This window comes from Phascolarctos cinereus, unplaced genomic scaffold (genome assembly GCF_003287225.1).
Source record: "Phascolarctos cinereus isolate Bilbo 61053 unplaced genomic scaffold, phaCin_HiC Scaffold_9;HRSCAF=440, whole genome shotgun sequence".
Classification (NCBI taxonomy): Eukaryota; Metazoa; Chordata; class Mammalia; order Diprotodontia; family Phascolarctidae; genus Phascolarctos; species Phascolarctos cinereus.
In genome coordinates this window covers 225,897,762-225,917,905 of record NW_027556402.1, presented here as the reverse complement: position 1 = coordinate 225,917,905, position 20,144 = coordinate 225,897,762, and the positions used below count along the sequence as shown (strand labels likewise).

Sequence of the window (20,144 nt, the reverse complement as noted above, 5' to 3'; positions counted from 1 at the left end):
GTCTTCCTCAGCCTCTATATTCTTTGTGTAATTAAAGCTTTGAAAATGCCTATTTTGGGTTCCCCCTTCTAAACAGTTTCTGTTATTGCCTTGTTGATACTGCCTTTTTCTGCTGTCTCACTTTTAGAAATACCAATTCCTGCATTTCTGAGACAGAGAGGATATTGCTACATGGTAGGAATTTTCCTATTCCCCCCCCCATTTTCCTGATTGTGCAGGTCTGATCTTCTTTCTAGGAATATTACAAATTCCCCTTTTCTAGTGAATGTCCATCTTTTTTCATTAGCGGCTAGGCTTGGATTTGCAGGGTATGTCACCTTGAGTTCCTCTGCTTTTCAGAATGTGTTATCCCATTTGTTCCTGTGGTTTCTGGTAAGCACAGAATATTCCTGTGTTTTCTGAAATTCTTTTCTTTACTAAAATTTGAAGGTTTCTTCTGGTTCCTTATAAAATTTGTTGTTTTTCATTGAATTGTTAAATTTAGCTATTGTGTCTTGGAGTTTGCAGTATAAGGTGATGGTGGTAGTTGTTTCTGGAAGCAATCTATGGATTGTTTCAATTGACACTGTTTTCTATGTTATGAAGTTCTGGGCAGTTTTTTGGTTTGTTTCTGTATTATTTGTTGTATTATGGTGGCCTTCAAGATTAGTATTTTTTTGCTTACATGGTGATCATGTTTTCTTTTAATGTTAATGGTTTTTTGCTTCTGCCAATTATTTCTGGGGTACAGATCACAAATTCTTTCATAACTCTTATTTCCTTTTTAAATGATTCAGGAAGACCTTACTGTGGTTCAATGCTCTTTTGAGAAAACATAGGGGCCTCTGTCTCATCAGGTATTAATTCTTTTTCTCTTCTCTTTACAATATTTACTCAAAGATGTCTAGACTTTTTAACTGCTCTGGAAGCCATATCCTTTCTGTTATTCATATCTTCCCCACTGATTGATATGTTTATGCTCAAGGTCTTTAACTCAGTTTTATTCTTCCTGAGATCTTTGATAAGTTCAGTTCTTATTTCCTTATATTCCCTTCTTGCCCACTTTCTTCCTCCTTCCTCTTTGATGGAACTTAAAGCCCTCTCAGTCTTCTCTTGTGCTCTATAGCCTCATTCTCTGCCTCAATCAACTTCTGGGAATAAATGGGAAAGCAGAATAGTCCCAGGTGGATGCTGGGCTCTTTTCCTTGGGATTAGTAGAGTGCTGCAGAGTGCCACATGTTGGCATCCTGCTCTAATCCCCTGTTCCTCAGTTCTCTGGCCGAGCTTTGTGGCCACACAGAGTACTATTTTATTGCTGTCCTTGTTACAGCAGACATTCTGCCTTTTGATTTTCCATGGCACTGGGATGAGTAGACTTGAGTTCTAGTATAAGCCAGTGGATTTGCTTGTGCAGGCCTGCCCAAGGTGGGGTGGTGGCATATGGGGGAATGGGTCCTGAGTACCCATTTCCATCTATTACTTGAAAATTTCTCTAAACTGAGTCAAAAGGTCTGACAGTAGACTATGACTTATTGCATTTCCTTCAATGAGCAATGAAATTAACATGGTAGCATCTTAACCATTTTCCCCCCATAATTTCATTAACATTTGTTAAGTGAGAACAGTAGAAAAGTTGTAGGAACTAATTAAAGGAGTCTTAGGTTGGACTTTTAAAAAGATGCCATTTTCTTAAAAGAACAATACCTCTGGAATAAGATAGCACAGTTAAATAAAATCACTGCCATGCTTGGTTGGATGAAATAAGGGATACCTGCATAAACTTGAGTGTTTTTCTTAGAGCATAGGTGGAGATTCAATGGAAAGGAAACTTCATTGTTCCTAGACGAAATGTGTACACAAAAAGGGTTTAACAGCTCATTCAGAGAATCTAGTATTTCAAAGCTAGTTTATTATGATCAAAAGTGATTGATTCTTGATCCTGGTATCCTTTAATACAAACATTTGTTACGAGTAACCTGAGTAATGCTGAAGTCTAACCTGGGTTTGACCTGATTAAAAGAATTTGAGATAACAGATTTGGATATGGGGACACTCAATTCAGGAGCAAGGGGCCAGAATACAGTGATGCATGGGCTGTAAGTGGGGGATTGGCAGAAATGTATTTCCTTTTGGGAGGAAAGGGGGTAAACTCATGGTGCACATCTCCAGTGCTTTTAACACACTGGTCAATGCTGAAGAGTACTGATAGTGTAGTGGGTAGTATATTGTTCTAGGAAATATATCACTCACTCGGACAAAAGTCAGTCTCTCTTTTTAAGCTTCTAATTTCAAACATATATGCTGGAGAGAGCTTTAAGAACAGTGTAAAAAGAAGCATAAAAATCAAATGTGAATCATGCTGGTGTGAACAGAGGCATGCAGGCTATCGGTTAGGTGCCCCCAGGAAATTGATTTACTGATGATTCAGCCCCACATTCTACTTTACAAAATAATCACAGAATGTTAAGGCTGGAAGGTATCTTGGAGCTCCCTTCCTCCAACCCCCTAATTTTACAGATGAAGAAACTAAGATCTCTATAGGTTAAATAACTTGCGAGGACATTTCTAGTTAATTGCAGACCCAAGATCAGAATCCAGGTTTCTTAACTTTGTGATAAGGGGAATTTCCACTGCTAAAAGGATTTAAAAGGATAACTAAAGAAACCAGTTCGGCACAGCAGGATGAATTAGCTGTCAGATGCCTTGTGCCCTTACTCATATGTAAAAGAAAATGCCAACATAATCTTTCGATTATAAAATGCCCTTCTTTTAGCTAATGTTTACATAGAGACTTAAGGTCTTAAATGTTTTTTATCTTTCAAAGGAAGAAAGCCAGTTAGTAGAAGGACTTGTAGATTTCTAGTTGGGTCTTGAGTTTGAATTCCTTCTCTGCCACTTATCACTTGGGTAACTGAAGCTCTATGTGATCCAGTTTCCTCATCTTTAAAATTAGGGGGTTTGGATTAGATGACTTCTAATCTGAGACTCTATGCCCACTGTTAATCTCTGGCATTTACACAGTACTTGGACATTCCAATGGTGCTTTATCTAGTTGATTTCATTTGGGCCTCAAAACAACTTCATAAGGTCTATCCTGCAGGTATTATTGCCCCCATTCTATAGATGAGGAAACTGAAGCCCAAAAATTTTATGTGATTTTCCTATGCTCACACAATGATAAAATGTTAGAATTTGAACCCAGGTTCTCCTGATTCCAAGTGGCAATCTACACGCTATTTTAAAAAGGATGGGATCATAGGAGCATGGATTTAGGGATGGAAAGGACCGTTACAAGTCATCTGGCCCAACCCTTTCATTTCACAAATGAGAAAACTGAGGCCCTGAGAAGTTAAATATCTTACCACAAAGTAATTTGGGTAGTAAATGGTAGAGCCAGGACTTGAACCTTGTACCTTGTCTCTAAATAATATACGTTCAATACTATGCCATGATAGTCTTTCACTTTCATAGGTGATCATCCAGAAGGAACATCTGTTGCATTCTTACCTCTCTGTCTCCTGTGTAAGAATGGAACCAACCCTGAGAAATGTCTATTGGGAGCAGGTAGGACTGATTCATTCACCAGAGCTGCTTGTGCCAGAGAGGAAACAAACTTTCAAGTTGGAAAAAGAAAAGGAATGGGAAATCTGGGAGTCATCAGGAAATGTTTGATGCTTTAAAGGACGGACTGAAAGTTAAACAGGTTAATGTGACATTTCAAAGGGATTTTGAAATTCAATAGCCTTCCCTGGCAGCTGATGTTTATTCTGTAGTTGTAAGGCAAATGTTGAATTTCTTCAAAGTAACAATGGTAGAGTCTAGAATGGCTATATATGTTCAACATTGGAGTACAGGGTTGGGTTGTTTCTTCTGACCAAAATACGTACATACTATATGTACATAGACACATACATAATATACACATATTAATAAATGGGGAAAAACATCTGGTGTGCCCTTCAACCTAGTTTCTTTCTGATCAAACGCGGCGTCTGTTATATATATTTGTTTTCCAGATTCTGAGGAAGCAGGTAGAGGGAGATCCACAAAAGGAGCAATCATAAAGAATACTACAGGCAGAATCAGAAAGGGACCCTATTTATCCTTGTTTTTGAACCAATTATTGGCCCTGTCTAGGAACACAAGGAGATTATCAAATATTATTTTGTAATGCTGAAATGATTGAGATTCATTCTGTCTTTTTTTTTCTTATTTAAAAGCATATTTTTAAAAAATACTCTGTGGACAAACTGATTCAATCCACTGAGGATATCTACCTACCAGCGAAATAATGATGTGTCATACTGACCCATGCAGGTTGCTGGGGGCTTTTTAATTGCTTAAGAATTAGAATGGAAAAGTGGGACACCATTATTTATGCAGCATGTCCCACCTCAGGGTCTCAGAGCTAAGATGGTAGAAAATACTATCTAAATAAGTCAATAAACAAATGAAAGTTGTGATAAGAGAGCTAAAGAACACAATTTAGGCAGTGAGGTATGTAGTGATCTACAAAATCACAGGATGTTAGAGTTGTAAGCAAGCATATGATCAGGGAGTCCATCTAGCTCTCATTTCACAGAGAGGACATGGGAAGTGCTCTCACACATCATCTTTTCATTGCTTAGTTGTTTATAGTAGTACATGACTCTTCATGACCCCATTTGGGGTTTTCTTGGCAAAGATACTAGACTGGTTTGCCATTTCCTTCTCAGCTCATTTTACAGATGAAGAAACTGAGACAAAAAGGGTTAAGTGACTTGCCCAGGGTCACACAGCTGTTCACACAGTGTCTGAGGCTGGATCTGAACTCAGGCTTTACTGACTCCAGGCCCAGCATTCTATCCACTGTAGTGCCACCTAACTGCCTACAGATCATCTATCACAATCCTTTTCAATCACAGATGGAGCCCAAGGGAGTTGAGGTGTCTTGCCAAAAATCACACAGCTAGTTAGTATCAAAAATGGAATTAGAACCCAGACGTCTTAATTCCTATAAAATGAAGGCACTATTGTAAACACTTTGCAATTATGATCTCATTTGATAGCCAGCATATAGTGAGTGCTATATAAATGTTATCTATTATTACTATCACCTACCTTCTCCACTCCAGTTCAATTTCATCTCGTACTTTCAATACAGTTCAATTCAAATATTTACAATCTGTAAGCTACTGTGTTGAGTAAACAAAGATTAAAAAAAAATTCTCTGCTCTTAAGGACATTATAATCTGTTGTGATTTAAGGATTTAGGTGGATCATTAAATCCTTCAAGGAAGAGGCTGAGGCAATCTTGGTGTGCATGGAGAACTTTGAAGCCCATCTAGCAGACAGATCTGAGGAATCATTCCTATCAAACTTTGTCTAATTTTTCTAGAAGAGATCTTTTAAAAATTTTCACCTCCATTTTGACTAGGTTTTAAAAAAATTACTTTTCTTAGCCCTCTTGTTGATCATTTTATGTTACCAAACATAAGTTGCTAGTAGCAGATACAAACAGATGAAAGTTTTGAAAATAAAATAAACATAGTTTCATTTGTTATACAATCAAGCCTCTTTAGAAGAGGATACTGTTTTTTCCCCCAACTATGCCTTGCAAGACATCCAACACATGGCACTGTAGCACTGAGCAAAATATATCTCAGATCAGGATTTCTAGCATTAGAGTTTTATTTATAACGTACCTCACAAAATTCTCTTTTCACTTTATTCTCACATTCACTAACCAGATAATGCTTACACGTGCCTAAATCCAACTTTTGGATGGAAAAAAAGACCTCCAAGATCATGTTCAAGCTTCTCTTTTTGTAGCTAGGGAAACGAAGGAGAAGGTATGATTTGCCCAAGGTCACGAAACAATTTATAGTTAAACAACCTTCTGTTTGGTCGCTGCAGTCCTGTCCAAATCTTCATGACCCCATTTGAGGTTTTCTTGGCAGAGATACTGGAGTGGTTTGCCATTTCCTTCTCCAGCTCATTTACAGATGAGGAAAGTGAGGAAAATGGTTGCAGAGACAGTTGAGGCTTACTGTGAAGATGGGGTGTACTAAGCAAATTAATGGTATAATCAAGAGTTCAGGGGACATAATTTAAAAGAAACTGTTTTCAAAGAGATCATGTCACATGAAATCAGTTGAAGAAATTTAGCAAGTCTCGCCTGGAGGAGAGAAGACTTGGGGTTGTGGATGGGACATAATAGCTATCATATATTTGAAGAGTAGTCATGAGAAAAACACTTAGTTCTGCTTGTTCTCAGAGGATATAGAACCAGCACTACCAGGTAGAAGTTGCAGATGGAACTTGATGGAAGAGGAAATTTTCCCTTCTTTTTAAAAAAAATTTTAGTATTTTATCTTTCCCCAATTAGATGCAAAACATTTTTTTAACATTAGTTTTTAAAATTTTGGGTTCTAAATTCTTTCCCATCCTCCCTGCCGCCCTCAGTGAGAAGGCAAGCAATTTAATATAGGTTATAGGAAGGGGAAATTTTCTAACAGAGCTTTCTCAGGAAGTGGTAAGTTGTCTCCCTCCTCCCTCTCCTCACTGCTTATCTTCAAGCACAGGTTAGATGAAGACTTGCCTGGTATATGGTAGAGGAAATTCTTGCTTAGACGTGAATTGGAACAGATAGCCTGTGAGGTCCCTTTCGGTTCAAAATTCTGTGAGTCCCAGAAAGATCCTGAAAATCACTCTGAAGACCATGTTTACAAACAAAGATAAACTGGTTTTGACTGTTCATTAAAGCAGATCCCCAAGGAAGTTCTATTCTACATTTTGCTATGCTATTTCCAGTTATTATACTTGTTTGAAAGTAATATCTTGTATTTGTATGTTTTATAAATCAGACTTTTTTAATAATTAAAAAAAGCTTCAGTCTATTTTCTTTGGATCTATAAGAGCTGACATTTATGTAGTTCTTTAAAATTTGAAAATCATTTTGGGTATGTTACTCTGTGAGGTAGGTGCTATTATTATGCTCATTTTATAGATAAGGAAACTGAGGCAGGGAAATTAAGGAACCTAAACTTGAGGAGGGATTTTAAATCAGGTCTTTCTTCCTGAATTTAAGTTAGGAGCTGACTATGCCAATGAGCTATCAAACGATCTATGAAATGAAACATTCAAAAGACAAGTAATATCACACTGTAACAGGTTTTCTCTGTTAAAATATACATTCAGTGCTGATCTGGTGAAATGTTTATTTTCCCAATTCATGAAACTGATATAATAGAAATGATATCATGCCTGGCACATAGTAGGTGCTTAATATAAATGCTGGTTGACTTGATATATACCAATTTTAGTTTTACATTATATGGACTGATAAAAACTTTTAGATATTAATCATGACAATTACAACAATGAAATTCATTGGTATAAGATGATTTCTTACTGAGAGACACTTGAAGACTGTTAAGTAGCCTAGTACCTGTATTTGAGAAAGCTAGAGTAATAATTCTTTATCCCCAGTGAGAGAAATTAAGTTTTCCTTTATGGTTAGGACCAATTCATTGAGCCATAAAAAGACTGTTGCAGAATTTGAATTTCTTAATTGAGAATTTAGAACATAGTTTGGGTCTACATATTTAGATAAGTATAGTACCATACTTATTCTTTAAATTGTATTCATTTATAATTTATTAATATTCTCTTGATTAGGGGACTACTTAAAAACCGTCACATGGCTTTTTTTTTCTTCACTAAAATGAAATAATTTTCTAGTCTTGGAACACAGATTCATGTGCTGGATTTTTCTTGTCACGTTTATGTTCCTTGAGTCTTACTTTCCACAGAAAGTGATTGATACTCAAATCCTGGGTTGTTATATCCCTAACATTTTATTTTATTTGAGCTGTTTAAAAAGCTAATTTTAAAAAAATGATATAGACAAAAATGAGGGAAAAGAATAGGTGATGTTTTTGTTTTTATAACTTGATAGCTGCCCGGAGCTTGGCAGAGCGCCCTCGAGGATTGTCCTGGACCTCCTGGCTTTCCGGTGTCACCACCTTCTTGTGTATCATTTCCCACTCCAAGGGAGATGAGCTTCTAAAGAATTCTTCTTCGTTCTCTAGATTTAAACACAGTCCTGGGGCTTGGGTTATCTTCTGTCTCCTTTTGTGTCTAAGCTTTTCTGTCACATCGATTCCATGCAAGAATCGTTTGACGATGCGGTCTTCCAGTGAATGGAAAGAAAGGGCAACAAGGCGACCCCCTGGCTTCAGAAACTTCTGAGCTGTCTTCAGTCCCACACAGAGTTCATTCAGCTCATTGTTTACAAATATTCGGAGGGCTTGGAAAGTCTTGGTAGCAATATGGGTGGATCTCTGGAGTAAGTCTTTCCTTTCATACAGGGCAGCAGTAGGAAAAGCACCTGGGGATACATTTGGTAAGGGGATGGGGTTGGGGGAGGGGAGAAGAGAAAGCAGATTGAATTAAAGTTTTCTCCTATGAACTCAGTAGCCCTATGATGAACTTATGTCCATTAGAAGGACTGCAGTGCTTTATCTGGGCATCCCACTCCCATCTCCATGCTTCTCTCACCTTAGAATGTCTTTCCCCAACTCAGCTATTGTCTTGAAATGCCACACATGTGGAGCCTACCTTAAGGAAAATAAAAGGGGGTTGAAAACTTCTACCTGGCCCTTTTGGAAAATCACTTGGTAACTACCCACAATTCTGTGAAATTTACTTACCTGTTTGTGCATATTTAAAATGCTTAAGTTTGAGGCATTTCCTTCCTCTGTGTCCACTGCTTTCCCCCACCTCCCAAGTTTCCTAGTTCAGTGGAAGAGTCAATGCAAGACTTTTCCACATCTGTTCAAATCAGCATTCTAAGAATCTGTAGAAGAGGGATCGTTACATTTTGTTTGCCCCATGTGGAACTACTTGAACGTGGGTTCTTAGACAGATGCTTTTCAGGAAAGGTTTCTTTCACTCTACTTACTACAATTTGGTCATTTAATTTGTGTGTGTGTGTGTGTGTGTGTGTGTGTGTGTGTTGGAGTGTGGGGGGAGAACTAAGGCCGGTGATAGGTACAGAAAGGGAACATATGGATGCTAAAGCCCTTGATGGAAAAGACATTTCATCGGACATTAAATGACTTGTCCAGGGTCACATAGCAAGTAAATGTCTGAGGACATATTAAACTAGGGTCTTCCTGACTTCAGGCTAGCCACTGCATTGTCTAGCTTCTAGACTCGTATCAATAGTGATAACGACTACTATTAGTAGTAACTACTAGTAGTACTAGTGGGCAGCTACGTGGCACTGTGGTGGATACAGCAGGAGTCTTGGAGTCAGTAGGACCTGGGTTCCAATCTAACCTCAGACACTTAATAGCTGTGTGACCCTGGGCAAGTCACTTAATCCTGTTTGACCCAGTTTCCCCGATCTTTAACATGAACTGGAGAAAGAAATGACAAACCACTCCAGTATCTCTGCCAAGAAGATTCCAAAGAGTCTGAAACTGAATTCAGTCTGACACTGAAACGACTAAATAATTACTAGTAGCAGCAGCAGCAGTGATGGTAGTAATAGTAGTAATGAAAATAATAATGATGATGACAAAGTTATTTAAACAACTGGAGATAAGGAGGTATAAAATGTCTCATAATTGGAAGAGAGGGAATACCTGCAGTTTGGAGATATGTACAGAAAGGGAAGTCCTCTGATTCCAAATGCACCAATACCTCTTGCCCTCCTTCTTGTAGACAATTTTATGCCCAATACGACTGGAAGCAATTGATGGTGGCCATAAGCTCATTGATTATGCCCTTGACTTTGGTGGCAATTTCACTTTCTCTACACAGCTGACTGCATTTGGCTAATTCCATCTGGCAGTAGTCAATCAAGGTCTTGATTAACCAATGTCTTGCACATGTACTAAGAGCAGCTGCAAATGAGTCTGACCTCAAAAAAGCTCAGTCTCATGAGTCCTGGTTGTTCACACTGGATCACAGTGCAGCTAGGCAAGCACAAAGTGTCCTATTCCCTGTAAGCCCATTCATCTATGCCATGGGAGAGCTGGGGGAAAGGCAAGACAGCAAAATAAGATAATGCCAGTCAGGGCGATGTAGATGGGGACTCTGTGCCCTGAGATCACTATAGGTATCTGTGAAGGCCTGGCAGGAACCTTGAATCACTGGCCAACTGGGTTATGGTGAGACCACTGATTAAATTGTCCATCAAAAACGGAAGGCCCTGAAGTCACTGAAAATCTTCACTTAATGCAGATTACAGATATCATACCCAAAAACAAAACTGATGATAAAAGCAGAATATGATATTAACAATTATTTTGAAAAGGAGATGAACATATTTAGACTGGAATTCCTAAAAGCCCTTTTGGAGTCTGACAGTATGAATCCAGCTAGCAGATCAACTATACCAAAATACAGAAACCAAGTAGAAGAAGTCCAAACCATCTTGGCACGGGATGAGATGCATATCGTTCTCCGTGTCCTACGTGCTACTCTAGCTGTCCTAATGGTACGTTCAAGGAGTCTACAGACGACAATGTGCTTACATCCCAATGTTATAAAAAAACAGTTATATATTCCTGCATGAGTTAGTGAAACACTTAACATAAAAGATACTACGATAGTGACTACTTCTATCTGAACTCCATAGAAAATGATGATTCATTGTGGATACTCCCTCCACTGGTGCAAAATGCCACCAATCCATGCCTTTCCATCCTACAGAATTTTATTGTCTACCACCAAAAATTCTCCATAAAGCAACTACCCAAAAGATCAGAGGTGTTCCTTTGCTTGTCTTTAAGTATTCTGTGGATATCACTGTCCCATTTGGGTGGTCTATCTGTTGGTATCCCCCGCTTTTACTCTGTGACCATACAAGTCTGCTTTTATCTCAATTCCTATAATATACAACAATGATACTAATAGACAATAATAATGATGACAATGCTGGGTGAAAGTTCCACTTCAACACAAATTTACACTAAGATATGAAATTTACTGCTTTATAAAAACTACGTCCTTCCTTCTCCTTTCCCCTAAAGAGTAAAACAGTAATTGAGGGAGTCTTATGTACTTAGCACTTAAGAGCTCCTGAACCACAGGAGTTGTCACAATACTGCAAGGTGATAAAATTTTTCCCCATAATTGACTAGAAAAGAATTTTTAATTGTGAGTTTTGCATTTAATAGTAAAGACTGTCCAAGTTAAACATAACAGTCCACAAAATAAGTAAATGCATCATTCTTAGTGGACACTGAAGGGCTGATACAAAGGTCCTGTTTAGTTGCCATTATTCTAGATGCATGAAATGTTCAGTGAGATCTGATATTTACAGAGGCCCTTCAAAGTGGGCAAAGAGCTTTACAGACATTATCTCTGTCGGCCCTCACAACCCCCCTGGGATACGACGTGCCCTTGACCACACAGGGAGTCAGAATCAGCAAAACGATTTGAAACCAGGTCTCTCCTGATTCCTGGTCCAGCTCCCTTTCCACCATACCATGGCACCTCTATCAAAGACTTATGGGAGGGGACGGAGAAGAACCGCTCATGTTTGGAAGGCATGGATGAGTTGCCGATCTGTGCTGCTGGAAAGGAGTCTTCATGGTGCTGAGATCATGGATTCACTCAAGTATCAGAGGGGTGATAATATTTGCTACCTAGACATTCAATAGAACTTTTGGAAAAATTAAAGACTCATTATCCTTACTTATTTCTGTAGTATGTTATTGGTGAGGTAAAACAGCAAGGGGTGCTTTATTGACTTGGGTGAGTTAATATTTAATTGAAATGTGAAAATTTCACTGTTAGCCCCAGTTAGATCAATCTAAATATTCATAAAAAGATACTCTGATTATCTATTAAGAAGAGCATAACTTCAACAAAAAGTATTTTATGTCAGTATAGTGAAATGAAAAGAACACTGACCCTAAGTTAGAAGATCTGAGTTGTAGTCCAAACTCCTCAGTTATGTGACTACAAATTATCTATATGACCAATTTGGATCCAGGAGAACAGATGGTCAAATCTGCCTCCTTCCTTTTTGTAGAAAAATGGGAGACCATGGAATGGTTGCACACATGGCCAGATGTGGTATTGTATTGATTACTTTTGCTTAACAATTTTTCTTTGTTCCAAGAGTGAATTTAGGAATATGTATGTCAGCAAGTGACTACGGTGTAAAAAACAAAATTTGGTCAAACAAAATAAATATAGAAATATGAGAGGAGTGCAGTTACTGGATCTGTAAGGTCCCTTCCAGATATAACATTTACTCTAGAATTCACTGATTTTTTGAGGACAGAATCAGATAGGAAGATCTGTAAAGCACAGAGTAGTTAGCCATAGAATCACAGAATTTTATCACTGGAAGAGATCTTAGAGAACATTTAGTTTAACTTTCTCATTTTACTGATGGGGAAATTGAGCCTGGGAGGGTTTAAGTGATCTGCCAAAGGACATGTATATCTAATAAATGACAGAACTGGAACTAGAACCTCGGGTCTACTGATACCAATCAAAGCTTCAGGTAGGCATCCAGAAGAAGAATCTTAACTCTGAAACAAACTGTGTGACTCTGGGCAAATTACTTAAACTCACAGTGCCCCAAGCAACTCTGGGACTGGAAATTACAGGTGAGTTGTTTTTACATCCCCAGAAGGAGTTTTATTACAGTGGAGAAGTCACAGTGACAAAAACACTCTCCTGAAAAAAAAATCAGAATAAAAGTTTCAGGAATGCAAGAGGAAGTATGTTATGTCTATTTATTATATATTACAATAAATTTATTTGAATACAGAATCATTTTTCATTTGTGGATAAACGAAAGAGGTGAAAATTCCAGAGGTCTGAGAAGACAGGAAATAAAGAATGAATGAGGAACCATTTTTCTAGTTCAATAGTGACTGTTTAGATAGCTGATATGGAGTGGTGAGTGGACCTTGATTCCTCATTAACCTAAATCCTGCAGGTTGCCTCACAACCACATGGACACAAGATTATTTTCCATAATTACGCTCTGGCATTCCCCTCCTGCACATCCTCCCCTCACTCACCCTCTGCACCTTCTAATTCAGACAAACTCTGTTCTGACATTTTAAGCCACTACATTTAGTTTTCTATTCCCTTGCCTCTCATTTTCACAGACTGCCTGTATCTGAGCAGGTGTCATTTTACCAACCATGGGTCCACAAGGTTAATACATATTTTTAGTCCTTTTAACCATTTCCTTTGCTTTACCAGTCCTTAGGGAGCAGTTTACTTGATCCATTCCTAAGCTGTGCTGAAAGACATGCCTTTCATAACAGGGCTTGGAAGGTGGGAGTGATTAAAACTCATATCAAGGTTGTCTGACAAAATGTGGGGAGAAGTTGAGGGAGGGGAGATACTTCCATTTGAATTCAGTTCAATTTTCTATATTTTAAAGTAGAAAATGAAAACTTGCTTCAGAAGAAAGCACTCAAATGATGGCGAGTTGGTCTGCAATGCAATACCTTCTTTAGGAAGTCCAGATCACTTGCATTCTGACAGTTTGGATCAAATGAATTATTTGAGAATGATCTAATTTACTTTGTCATTTCCTTAAAGTTTTCAAAGACTTCTAAAGGCCTTTTAAGAAGCCATATTTATCAAACTGTTCCATCATACTTTCTCTGTTTGGCATTTTATTCATCAGGGCCTTTCTGAGAGAGAAGGATTGTGGAATCTTCAATGCTATGCCTGAATGGCCCTATATTGATAGATGTTTTAATGGAACCCAAACCGCTCTGCATCAAATTGCAATACTATGGCTTTCTAGCTACATTTCTCTTGGGGAAGGGTACATTGTCAATCTTAAATACAGTGCATCTGGTGAAGGAGGCAACTCCCCTAGTCTCTTATCCTGGGAACTGTAATGAATACCTTGTCCTTTGTACTGTTTGGCCTATTGAAAAATAACTTATTGTTAAGTCAGGCTATTACCCGGTGTGTATCTCTCTCTCTCTCTCTCTCTCTCTCTCTCTCTCTCTCTCTCTCTCTCTCTCTCTCTCTCTCTCTCTCTCTCTGTCTCTCTCTCTGTCTCTCTCTCTCTGTCTCTCTCTCTCTGTCTCTCTCTCTCTCTCTCTCTTTTTTCTCTCTCTCATATCAGAGAGGTATCAGCTTTTCTTAACAAGGGTTTAAAAAAAGAAACAGGCATTATTGTTGCCATTTGCAACAGAACTAAGAGCAAGTATTACTGATTTCATGTGTAGGATTAAGAGTTTCAGACTATCCAATGTTCTACACATTAATGTTTTCCTGACTCATTGTGTAGGAGTACAAAATAACTTAAAAAAAAACCCTCCACATTTGTTTTTATCTAATAAAAATTAGCTCTTCATATTTCCTAGTCAAGTAAATAAATAGAAGATAGACCAAGGAAGCTCTGTAAGTGAAGGGCTTAAAAAGTTACTGAAGTACATCTAAAGGATGAGCTTTAAATCCTGAGAACTTGAAGAAGAAAAAAAATCTTCTGGGAAAAAATGCTCCTTGAAAGAATAAAGGAAAGATTCCTTGATCAGTGAGAATAAAAAGATTTCTCAAAGAGATGATGTTACATAATCCTGGAGGGCACATACATTTCAAGAGCAAAAGAAAGTGTCTAGCTATGTAAGGTGGAGGCTCTGTTATGGCAAATGCTTGTTTGAAAACAGCTACTGCTATTTTGGAGCCATGAGAGATCTTTTATTGTCTTCTAGATCACTTATCTGATATGAAATATCCAAAGTCAGGCAATCTTTGCTGGGAAAGTATCCCCTCCTCAAACAAAACAAAAGAAAATAATCCAAACCTCCCAAAGCTTTATCAACTAAAAAGGATGACTAAATAGAAGTTTAAAAATAAACAAGGTAGATTTTTGGAAAAATGAATGGATACCATGAATATCTATACTTTTATTCATATTTATACAATAACAAAAAAGAAAACAATTATAAAGGTATAAACAGATATATATTATATTGGCATAAGTATTAGTGGGAATTTGATCTTTCCCCAAAAACCACTTAAACAAAATGCTGCCTTCAAAGTTGCATGTACTGCCACAATTAAGGCAAATATCTAGCCAAAACTTATGATTTTTTTACCACCTACTGGCTAAACATACCCATCATCTAGTGAACTCTTTGAATCAATGAGCCTTTTAGTGAAGGCATAGCCTGTTAAAATTACTTCTCCCACCCTGAAACAGTTAATTCTCCTTGAAAAGAACATACTATTTTCATAAGAAATAGGTAAAACTATACATACATAACAATCATCAACAAATATGGAGTGTCTACCACATATTAGGTACTGGCGATACAAAACCATATGACCTATCACTGGCTGTTCCCCATTGCCCAGAATTCTCTCCCTCCACAGTTCGGCCTCCTGGCTTCCTTCTCGTTTCAGCTAAAATCCTGCCATCTTCAAGAAGCCTATACTGATCCTTCTTCATGCTAATGCCTTCCCTTTGTGTTTACCTCTAATTTATCCTGTATGTAGCTTGTTTGGACATAGTTGTTTATATGTTATCTCCTCCATTAGATTGGGAGCTCCTTGACAGCAGGGGCTGTTTTTTGCCTTTCTTTGTATCCCCAGTGCTTAGCCCAGTGCTTATCACATAGTAAGTGCTTAATCAATGTTCATTGACTTGATTTATAATCTGCATTGAGATATGACACATCTGTCTATAAACATAAGTAACAGACTTACCACCCTGAGTTAAATTCTTAACTTCTATCTGTCCTAGCTCAGTGATGCTAGTGACTGTCCGGCTTTGCCCAAGTTATTCAACTTTCCTGGGCCTTAGTTTCTTCATCTGTAAAGTGAACCAGATGATCTTTATGAAATTCTCAGTGTATTATGTTTTCTCCCTCTGCAACAGGTTGTTAATTTCATTCATGAGTGTAAAAATTTCAACACACTTTAACAGTAATATGCAAATCTATTAAATTTTAAGAAGTTGCACAAGGTTATTTCAGAATTAAACATGATTATTTTTCTTGGGGCTATCAAATAATTTATCTAGAGAGAGCATGACTGGCCATTAGTGGGTCAAACTCCACTGGCTAACTGTGCCCATCATATATACTTTCAGAGAGTTTATTTTTTTTATTTTAGAGTTTAGCATAGGCATATCTTGCATCTATTGTGGAGAGGAACTGAAAATATATTTGTGTGTGTGTAAATAATGTATGTAGAGTTCAAATCCAGCCTCACTTACTAGCTGTGTGACCTGGGGCAAATCACTTAACCTCTGTTTGCCTTAGCCCACTGAAGAAGGAAATGGCAAATCACTCCACTGTCTTTGCCATGAACTCCCCATGGACAGTATAGTCCACAGGGTAATGAAGAGTCAGACGCAGATGAATGACTGAATGACAACAATATGTGCATATGTATACATACACATATATGTGCAGACACATATGCATATATGATTGTAGAAGAAACAAAAAGAATTGGCAGTTCATTCAAAAAAAATTGGTAAGAAATTTGTCTTTTTTTCCCCCCAAAATACATTCTCACGGGTTATAGGATTTTCTTAAAGAATTTCAAAGCCACAGTGAATTACTGATCAAGTGAAAGAACATGACGTGTGTTTCCACAGAGCCCCAGACTCTCAGACTTAGAGCGCGCTTCAGAAGCCATCTGGTCCTCTCCACACTGACACAAGCATTCCTTCCACAACACACTGGCTGAGGGTCATGGAGCTCTTGCCTCAAGAACTCCAGGGAGGGAGAGCCCAGCCCACTTTTGTGGAGCTCTTAATTATTTTACTGGTTTCTCCTCACTTGTCGTCTATACCTGACTTTTTGTAACTTACACCCATTGCTCCTCCTTCTACATGACAGCTATTTAAATATCTGAAGACAATTATACACCCACTAAATCTTCTGTAGGCTCAATATCTACAGTTCCTTCAAACGAGCCTTATATGGAAATGAACTTCAGTTGGAAAACCTGAATTATAGTCTTGACATTACCACTGATTTGTGGAGCAGATATTTACCCCATAGTAGGACTGACATCTAAGAGGTGCACATTCCCTTCTCTTGGGTTGCCTTTACATGACACTTAAGTAAACATACAATCATGTTTGTAACACTGAAACACCCAATTATGCCCATTCAATAAACAATTCAGTAAAGTTTAGTGGAAAAAAATATGGCCTGAAATTTTGTAGTCATAACTTAAATCAGCTAACTGTGATTGGGATAAAAGGGAGGGATGTCTGTGGATCCTACAAATGACAGCTCTGCAAACTACACATATACCTGTAATCAATGCAAGAACATCCATGAACCCTCCAGAAAGCCAAGCTGAACATCCTACCTACAGATTAGGAGATCTGGTGAAGTTTCATTTTTGACTTTACCACCCTTTAAACTTATTTTAGAAAAGAACCCCTACATTTAAGTTATTTTTTTAAAGAATAAAACTGTACCATCAAGAATAACCTTTTAACATTTAACTCATCAATACCATATACACTTATTGATTAATAGTAATAATGATAAGTTAACATTTATATAGTGCTTATTATGTGACAGGCACTGTGCTAAGTATTTTACCAATATGATCTTACTTAATTTGATTGAGTACCCACTTGGTGGATAGGAAGAGGTGGAAAATATGATGGCCAATACTCACTTTCATCCTCATTCACAAGGAAACTCACATTAAAAATAAAAGAAAACCTTGCTTAGGAACAGTTTGCTCTATATATAATAATAGAACACAATTTGTACAGAAAGCCTGTAAAGATATATTTCATTCATAAAAAGCACCATGCTTCTGGCTAGATAAGTGATTTGAAATTCCAGAGAGAAATGATCATTTTGGGTTCCTGGATACTCTTCTGCTACTTACACTTCTTCAAATTTAATAGATTCACATGTTAAAATGTATTGAAAATTTTAAGGTTATGAATGAAATTAGCAGCGTGCTGTGTCTGTCAGTGTGATGCATTGCAATCCCCCAAGTGGTTGAGTTAAAAATTAATTCAGATCTTGTACCTGTTTGCAGGAATTCATCTGATGACCTTGTAGCACATTTATAAGTCTCTATGATGCAACTTGGGTCCTTTTGCCTAGGCTCTCTGAATATAGTGTTAAAGTCTTAACCATCTGAAATTCAAGAATTGAACTTGGATAGTTCAAGATTAAACTTGCTTTACAATAAGTGGTGTGTGTGTGTGTGTGTGTGTGTGTGTGTGTGTGTGTGTGTGTGTGTGAGAGAGAGAGAGAGAGAGAGAGAGAGAGAGAGAGAGAGAGAGAGAGAGTAGATGACTTCTTCAATGTTTCATGGGATCTCTATCTCCTATTAAATCATATGACAACATGCTCTCACTATGGGTGCCCAAGAATTACAATTCAGATCCAACTGGAAAACATCAAGTTCCAAGCTTTAGAGAAAATGGAAGAAGGACTAGTATCTACCAAGGTGAAATAAAAATCTAGGCTCTGAATTATCCCATTTAAATTTTTAAGTAGCTCCATTCAAGTCCCTCTCTAATGCCATGGGTTGACACTGGGCTTTCAAAGACCATGTAAGAGGAAGCTATGGTCAGTAGCTGAACCAAGCCTTGGAGTGTGAGCCCAGTGAATGCTGAATTCTATGCCATTTGAAGATGAACCCAGCTGAGCCTGGAGAACACTGTCACCAGAGAGAGCTAGCCAAGAATTCATGAACTTTTTTGGTGATAGCAACTCCCAAAGATTGTATGTAAAGAGTGCTGCATGCACCATCAAAGAAGGGTCTATCTACTCTGGTGAAGTCATAGGTACTTGAAGTGCTAAAAATTATTCTATACTATTTGCCTTAAATTTCTGAATATAAACTATTTCAAATAGAACCATGTGTCTTATTAGCTAATCCTTTTTTTGTTTGTTTTGTTTTTTTGTGAAGCAGTTGGGGTTAAGTGACTTGCCTAGAGTCACACAGCTAGTAAGTGTTATGTGTCTGAGGCTGGATTTGAACTCAGGTACTTCTGACTTCAGGGCTGGTGCTCTATCCACTGCACCACCTAGTTGCCTCACTTATTAGCTAATCTCAACAGTCAAGATGAACTCAAGTTTTGGCTCTTTAACAACTGGTCACAGACTGTCTGAAGAGATCCCATGCACATAAAGTTTTTTGTTGCTGAGTTGTTTCATGTCCTACTCTCTGGATGCTCCTTTGGGGTTTTCTTGGCAAAGATACTGGAACAGTTTGCCATTTCCTTCTCCAGCTCATTTTACAGATGAGGAATTGAGGCAAACAGGGTTAAGTGATTTGTCCAGAGTCACACAGCTAGAAATTGTCTGAGGCTGAATTTGAAATCAGGTTCCTGACTCTAGGACTGGTGATCTATTCACTGTGCCACCTAGTTGCCCCTGGGGGCATAAAGGAGAAGTCTATACAAGAGGCATATTAAGTCCCAAAATGAGCTTATTTAAAACCATAATAAGTACTCTGCAGCATATCTACAGTGTGCTATTCTGGGAGATGGGCTCTTTAAACTTTCTCTAAACATCTGTCACAACAGAAGAGCTCTGAGGAGAGTGAAAAAAAGATAATTGATAATGTTCTTATATATTAGACACTCACTGGTGAGATCAGTATCTGATCCTAGAGCTAATAACAGCAGGATTTTGTTTATGGGATGACATATAAACAACCAAAGGGCAAAGGCAGTGGGATATGTCTGTTGGAAAAAATAGGTTACTACTACTGTTTCTGATTTCCTTTTCCACATTCAAACCCAATACTGAACTGTTGTTTCTATTTGCCAGTTCCCCTCCATCTTTCCCACAAAACGTGTGGATGACTTCTGGATTGTGTGATGAACAGAGGGCTCAAAAGTTTTGCTGATCTCCTCATCTCTCAAATCTCTCCAGAACAGAAATTATGCACCAAACATAAGGCAACTTTAATTGTCTCTATGATTTAGATCACCCAGGATCCAAAAGAAGGTTAAAACAAACCTATGAGTTGACTCCTCACTTAGCATCCCACCCCCACCTCCCACACTACCAGCAGTGAGGCTGAACTTAGCTCGCTGAAGGATTTGAACAAAGAACACAATATTCCTCAGTGTCATGGAGATTCCCAGCACCAGGATGTGAAAGCCTGCTGAAGTTTCATGCCTTGGCAGCACTCCAGCATTGGGAGTTTGATGAGGGGTTCAGTGATCTGTG

At 38.1% G+C, this 20,144-nt stretch overlaps 1 protein-coding gene across 1 annotated transcript in view; it reads right to left on the bottom strand.

Annotated features, from left to right (window-relative positions):
- Positions 1 to 5,631: 5,631 nt before the first annotated feature.
- The window catches only part of METTL15 (methyltransferase 15, mitochondrial 12S rRNA N4-cytidine), a 230,418-nt gene continuing 215,905 nt past the window's right edge, over positions 5,632 to 20,144 (bottom strand). Inside the window, exon 6 of the mRNA XM_020977968.2 lies at positions 5,632 to 8,350. Within this exon, the coding sequence (XP_020833627.1) occupies positions 7,905 to 8,350 (446 nt within the window). The 3' untranslated portion in view covers positions 5,632 to 7,904. The remainder of the gene's footprint in view (positions 8,351 to 20,144) is intronic.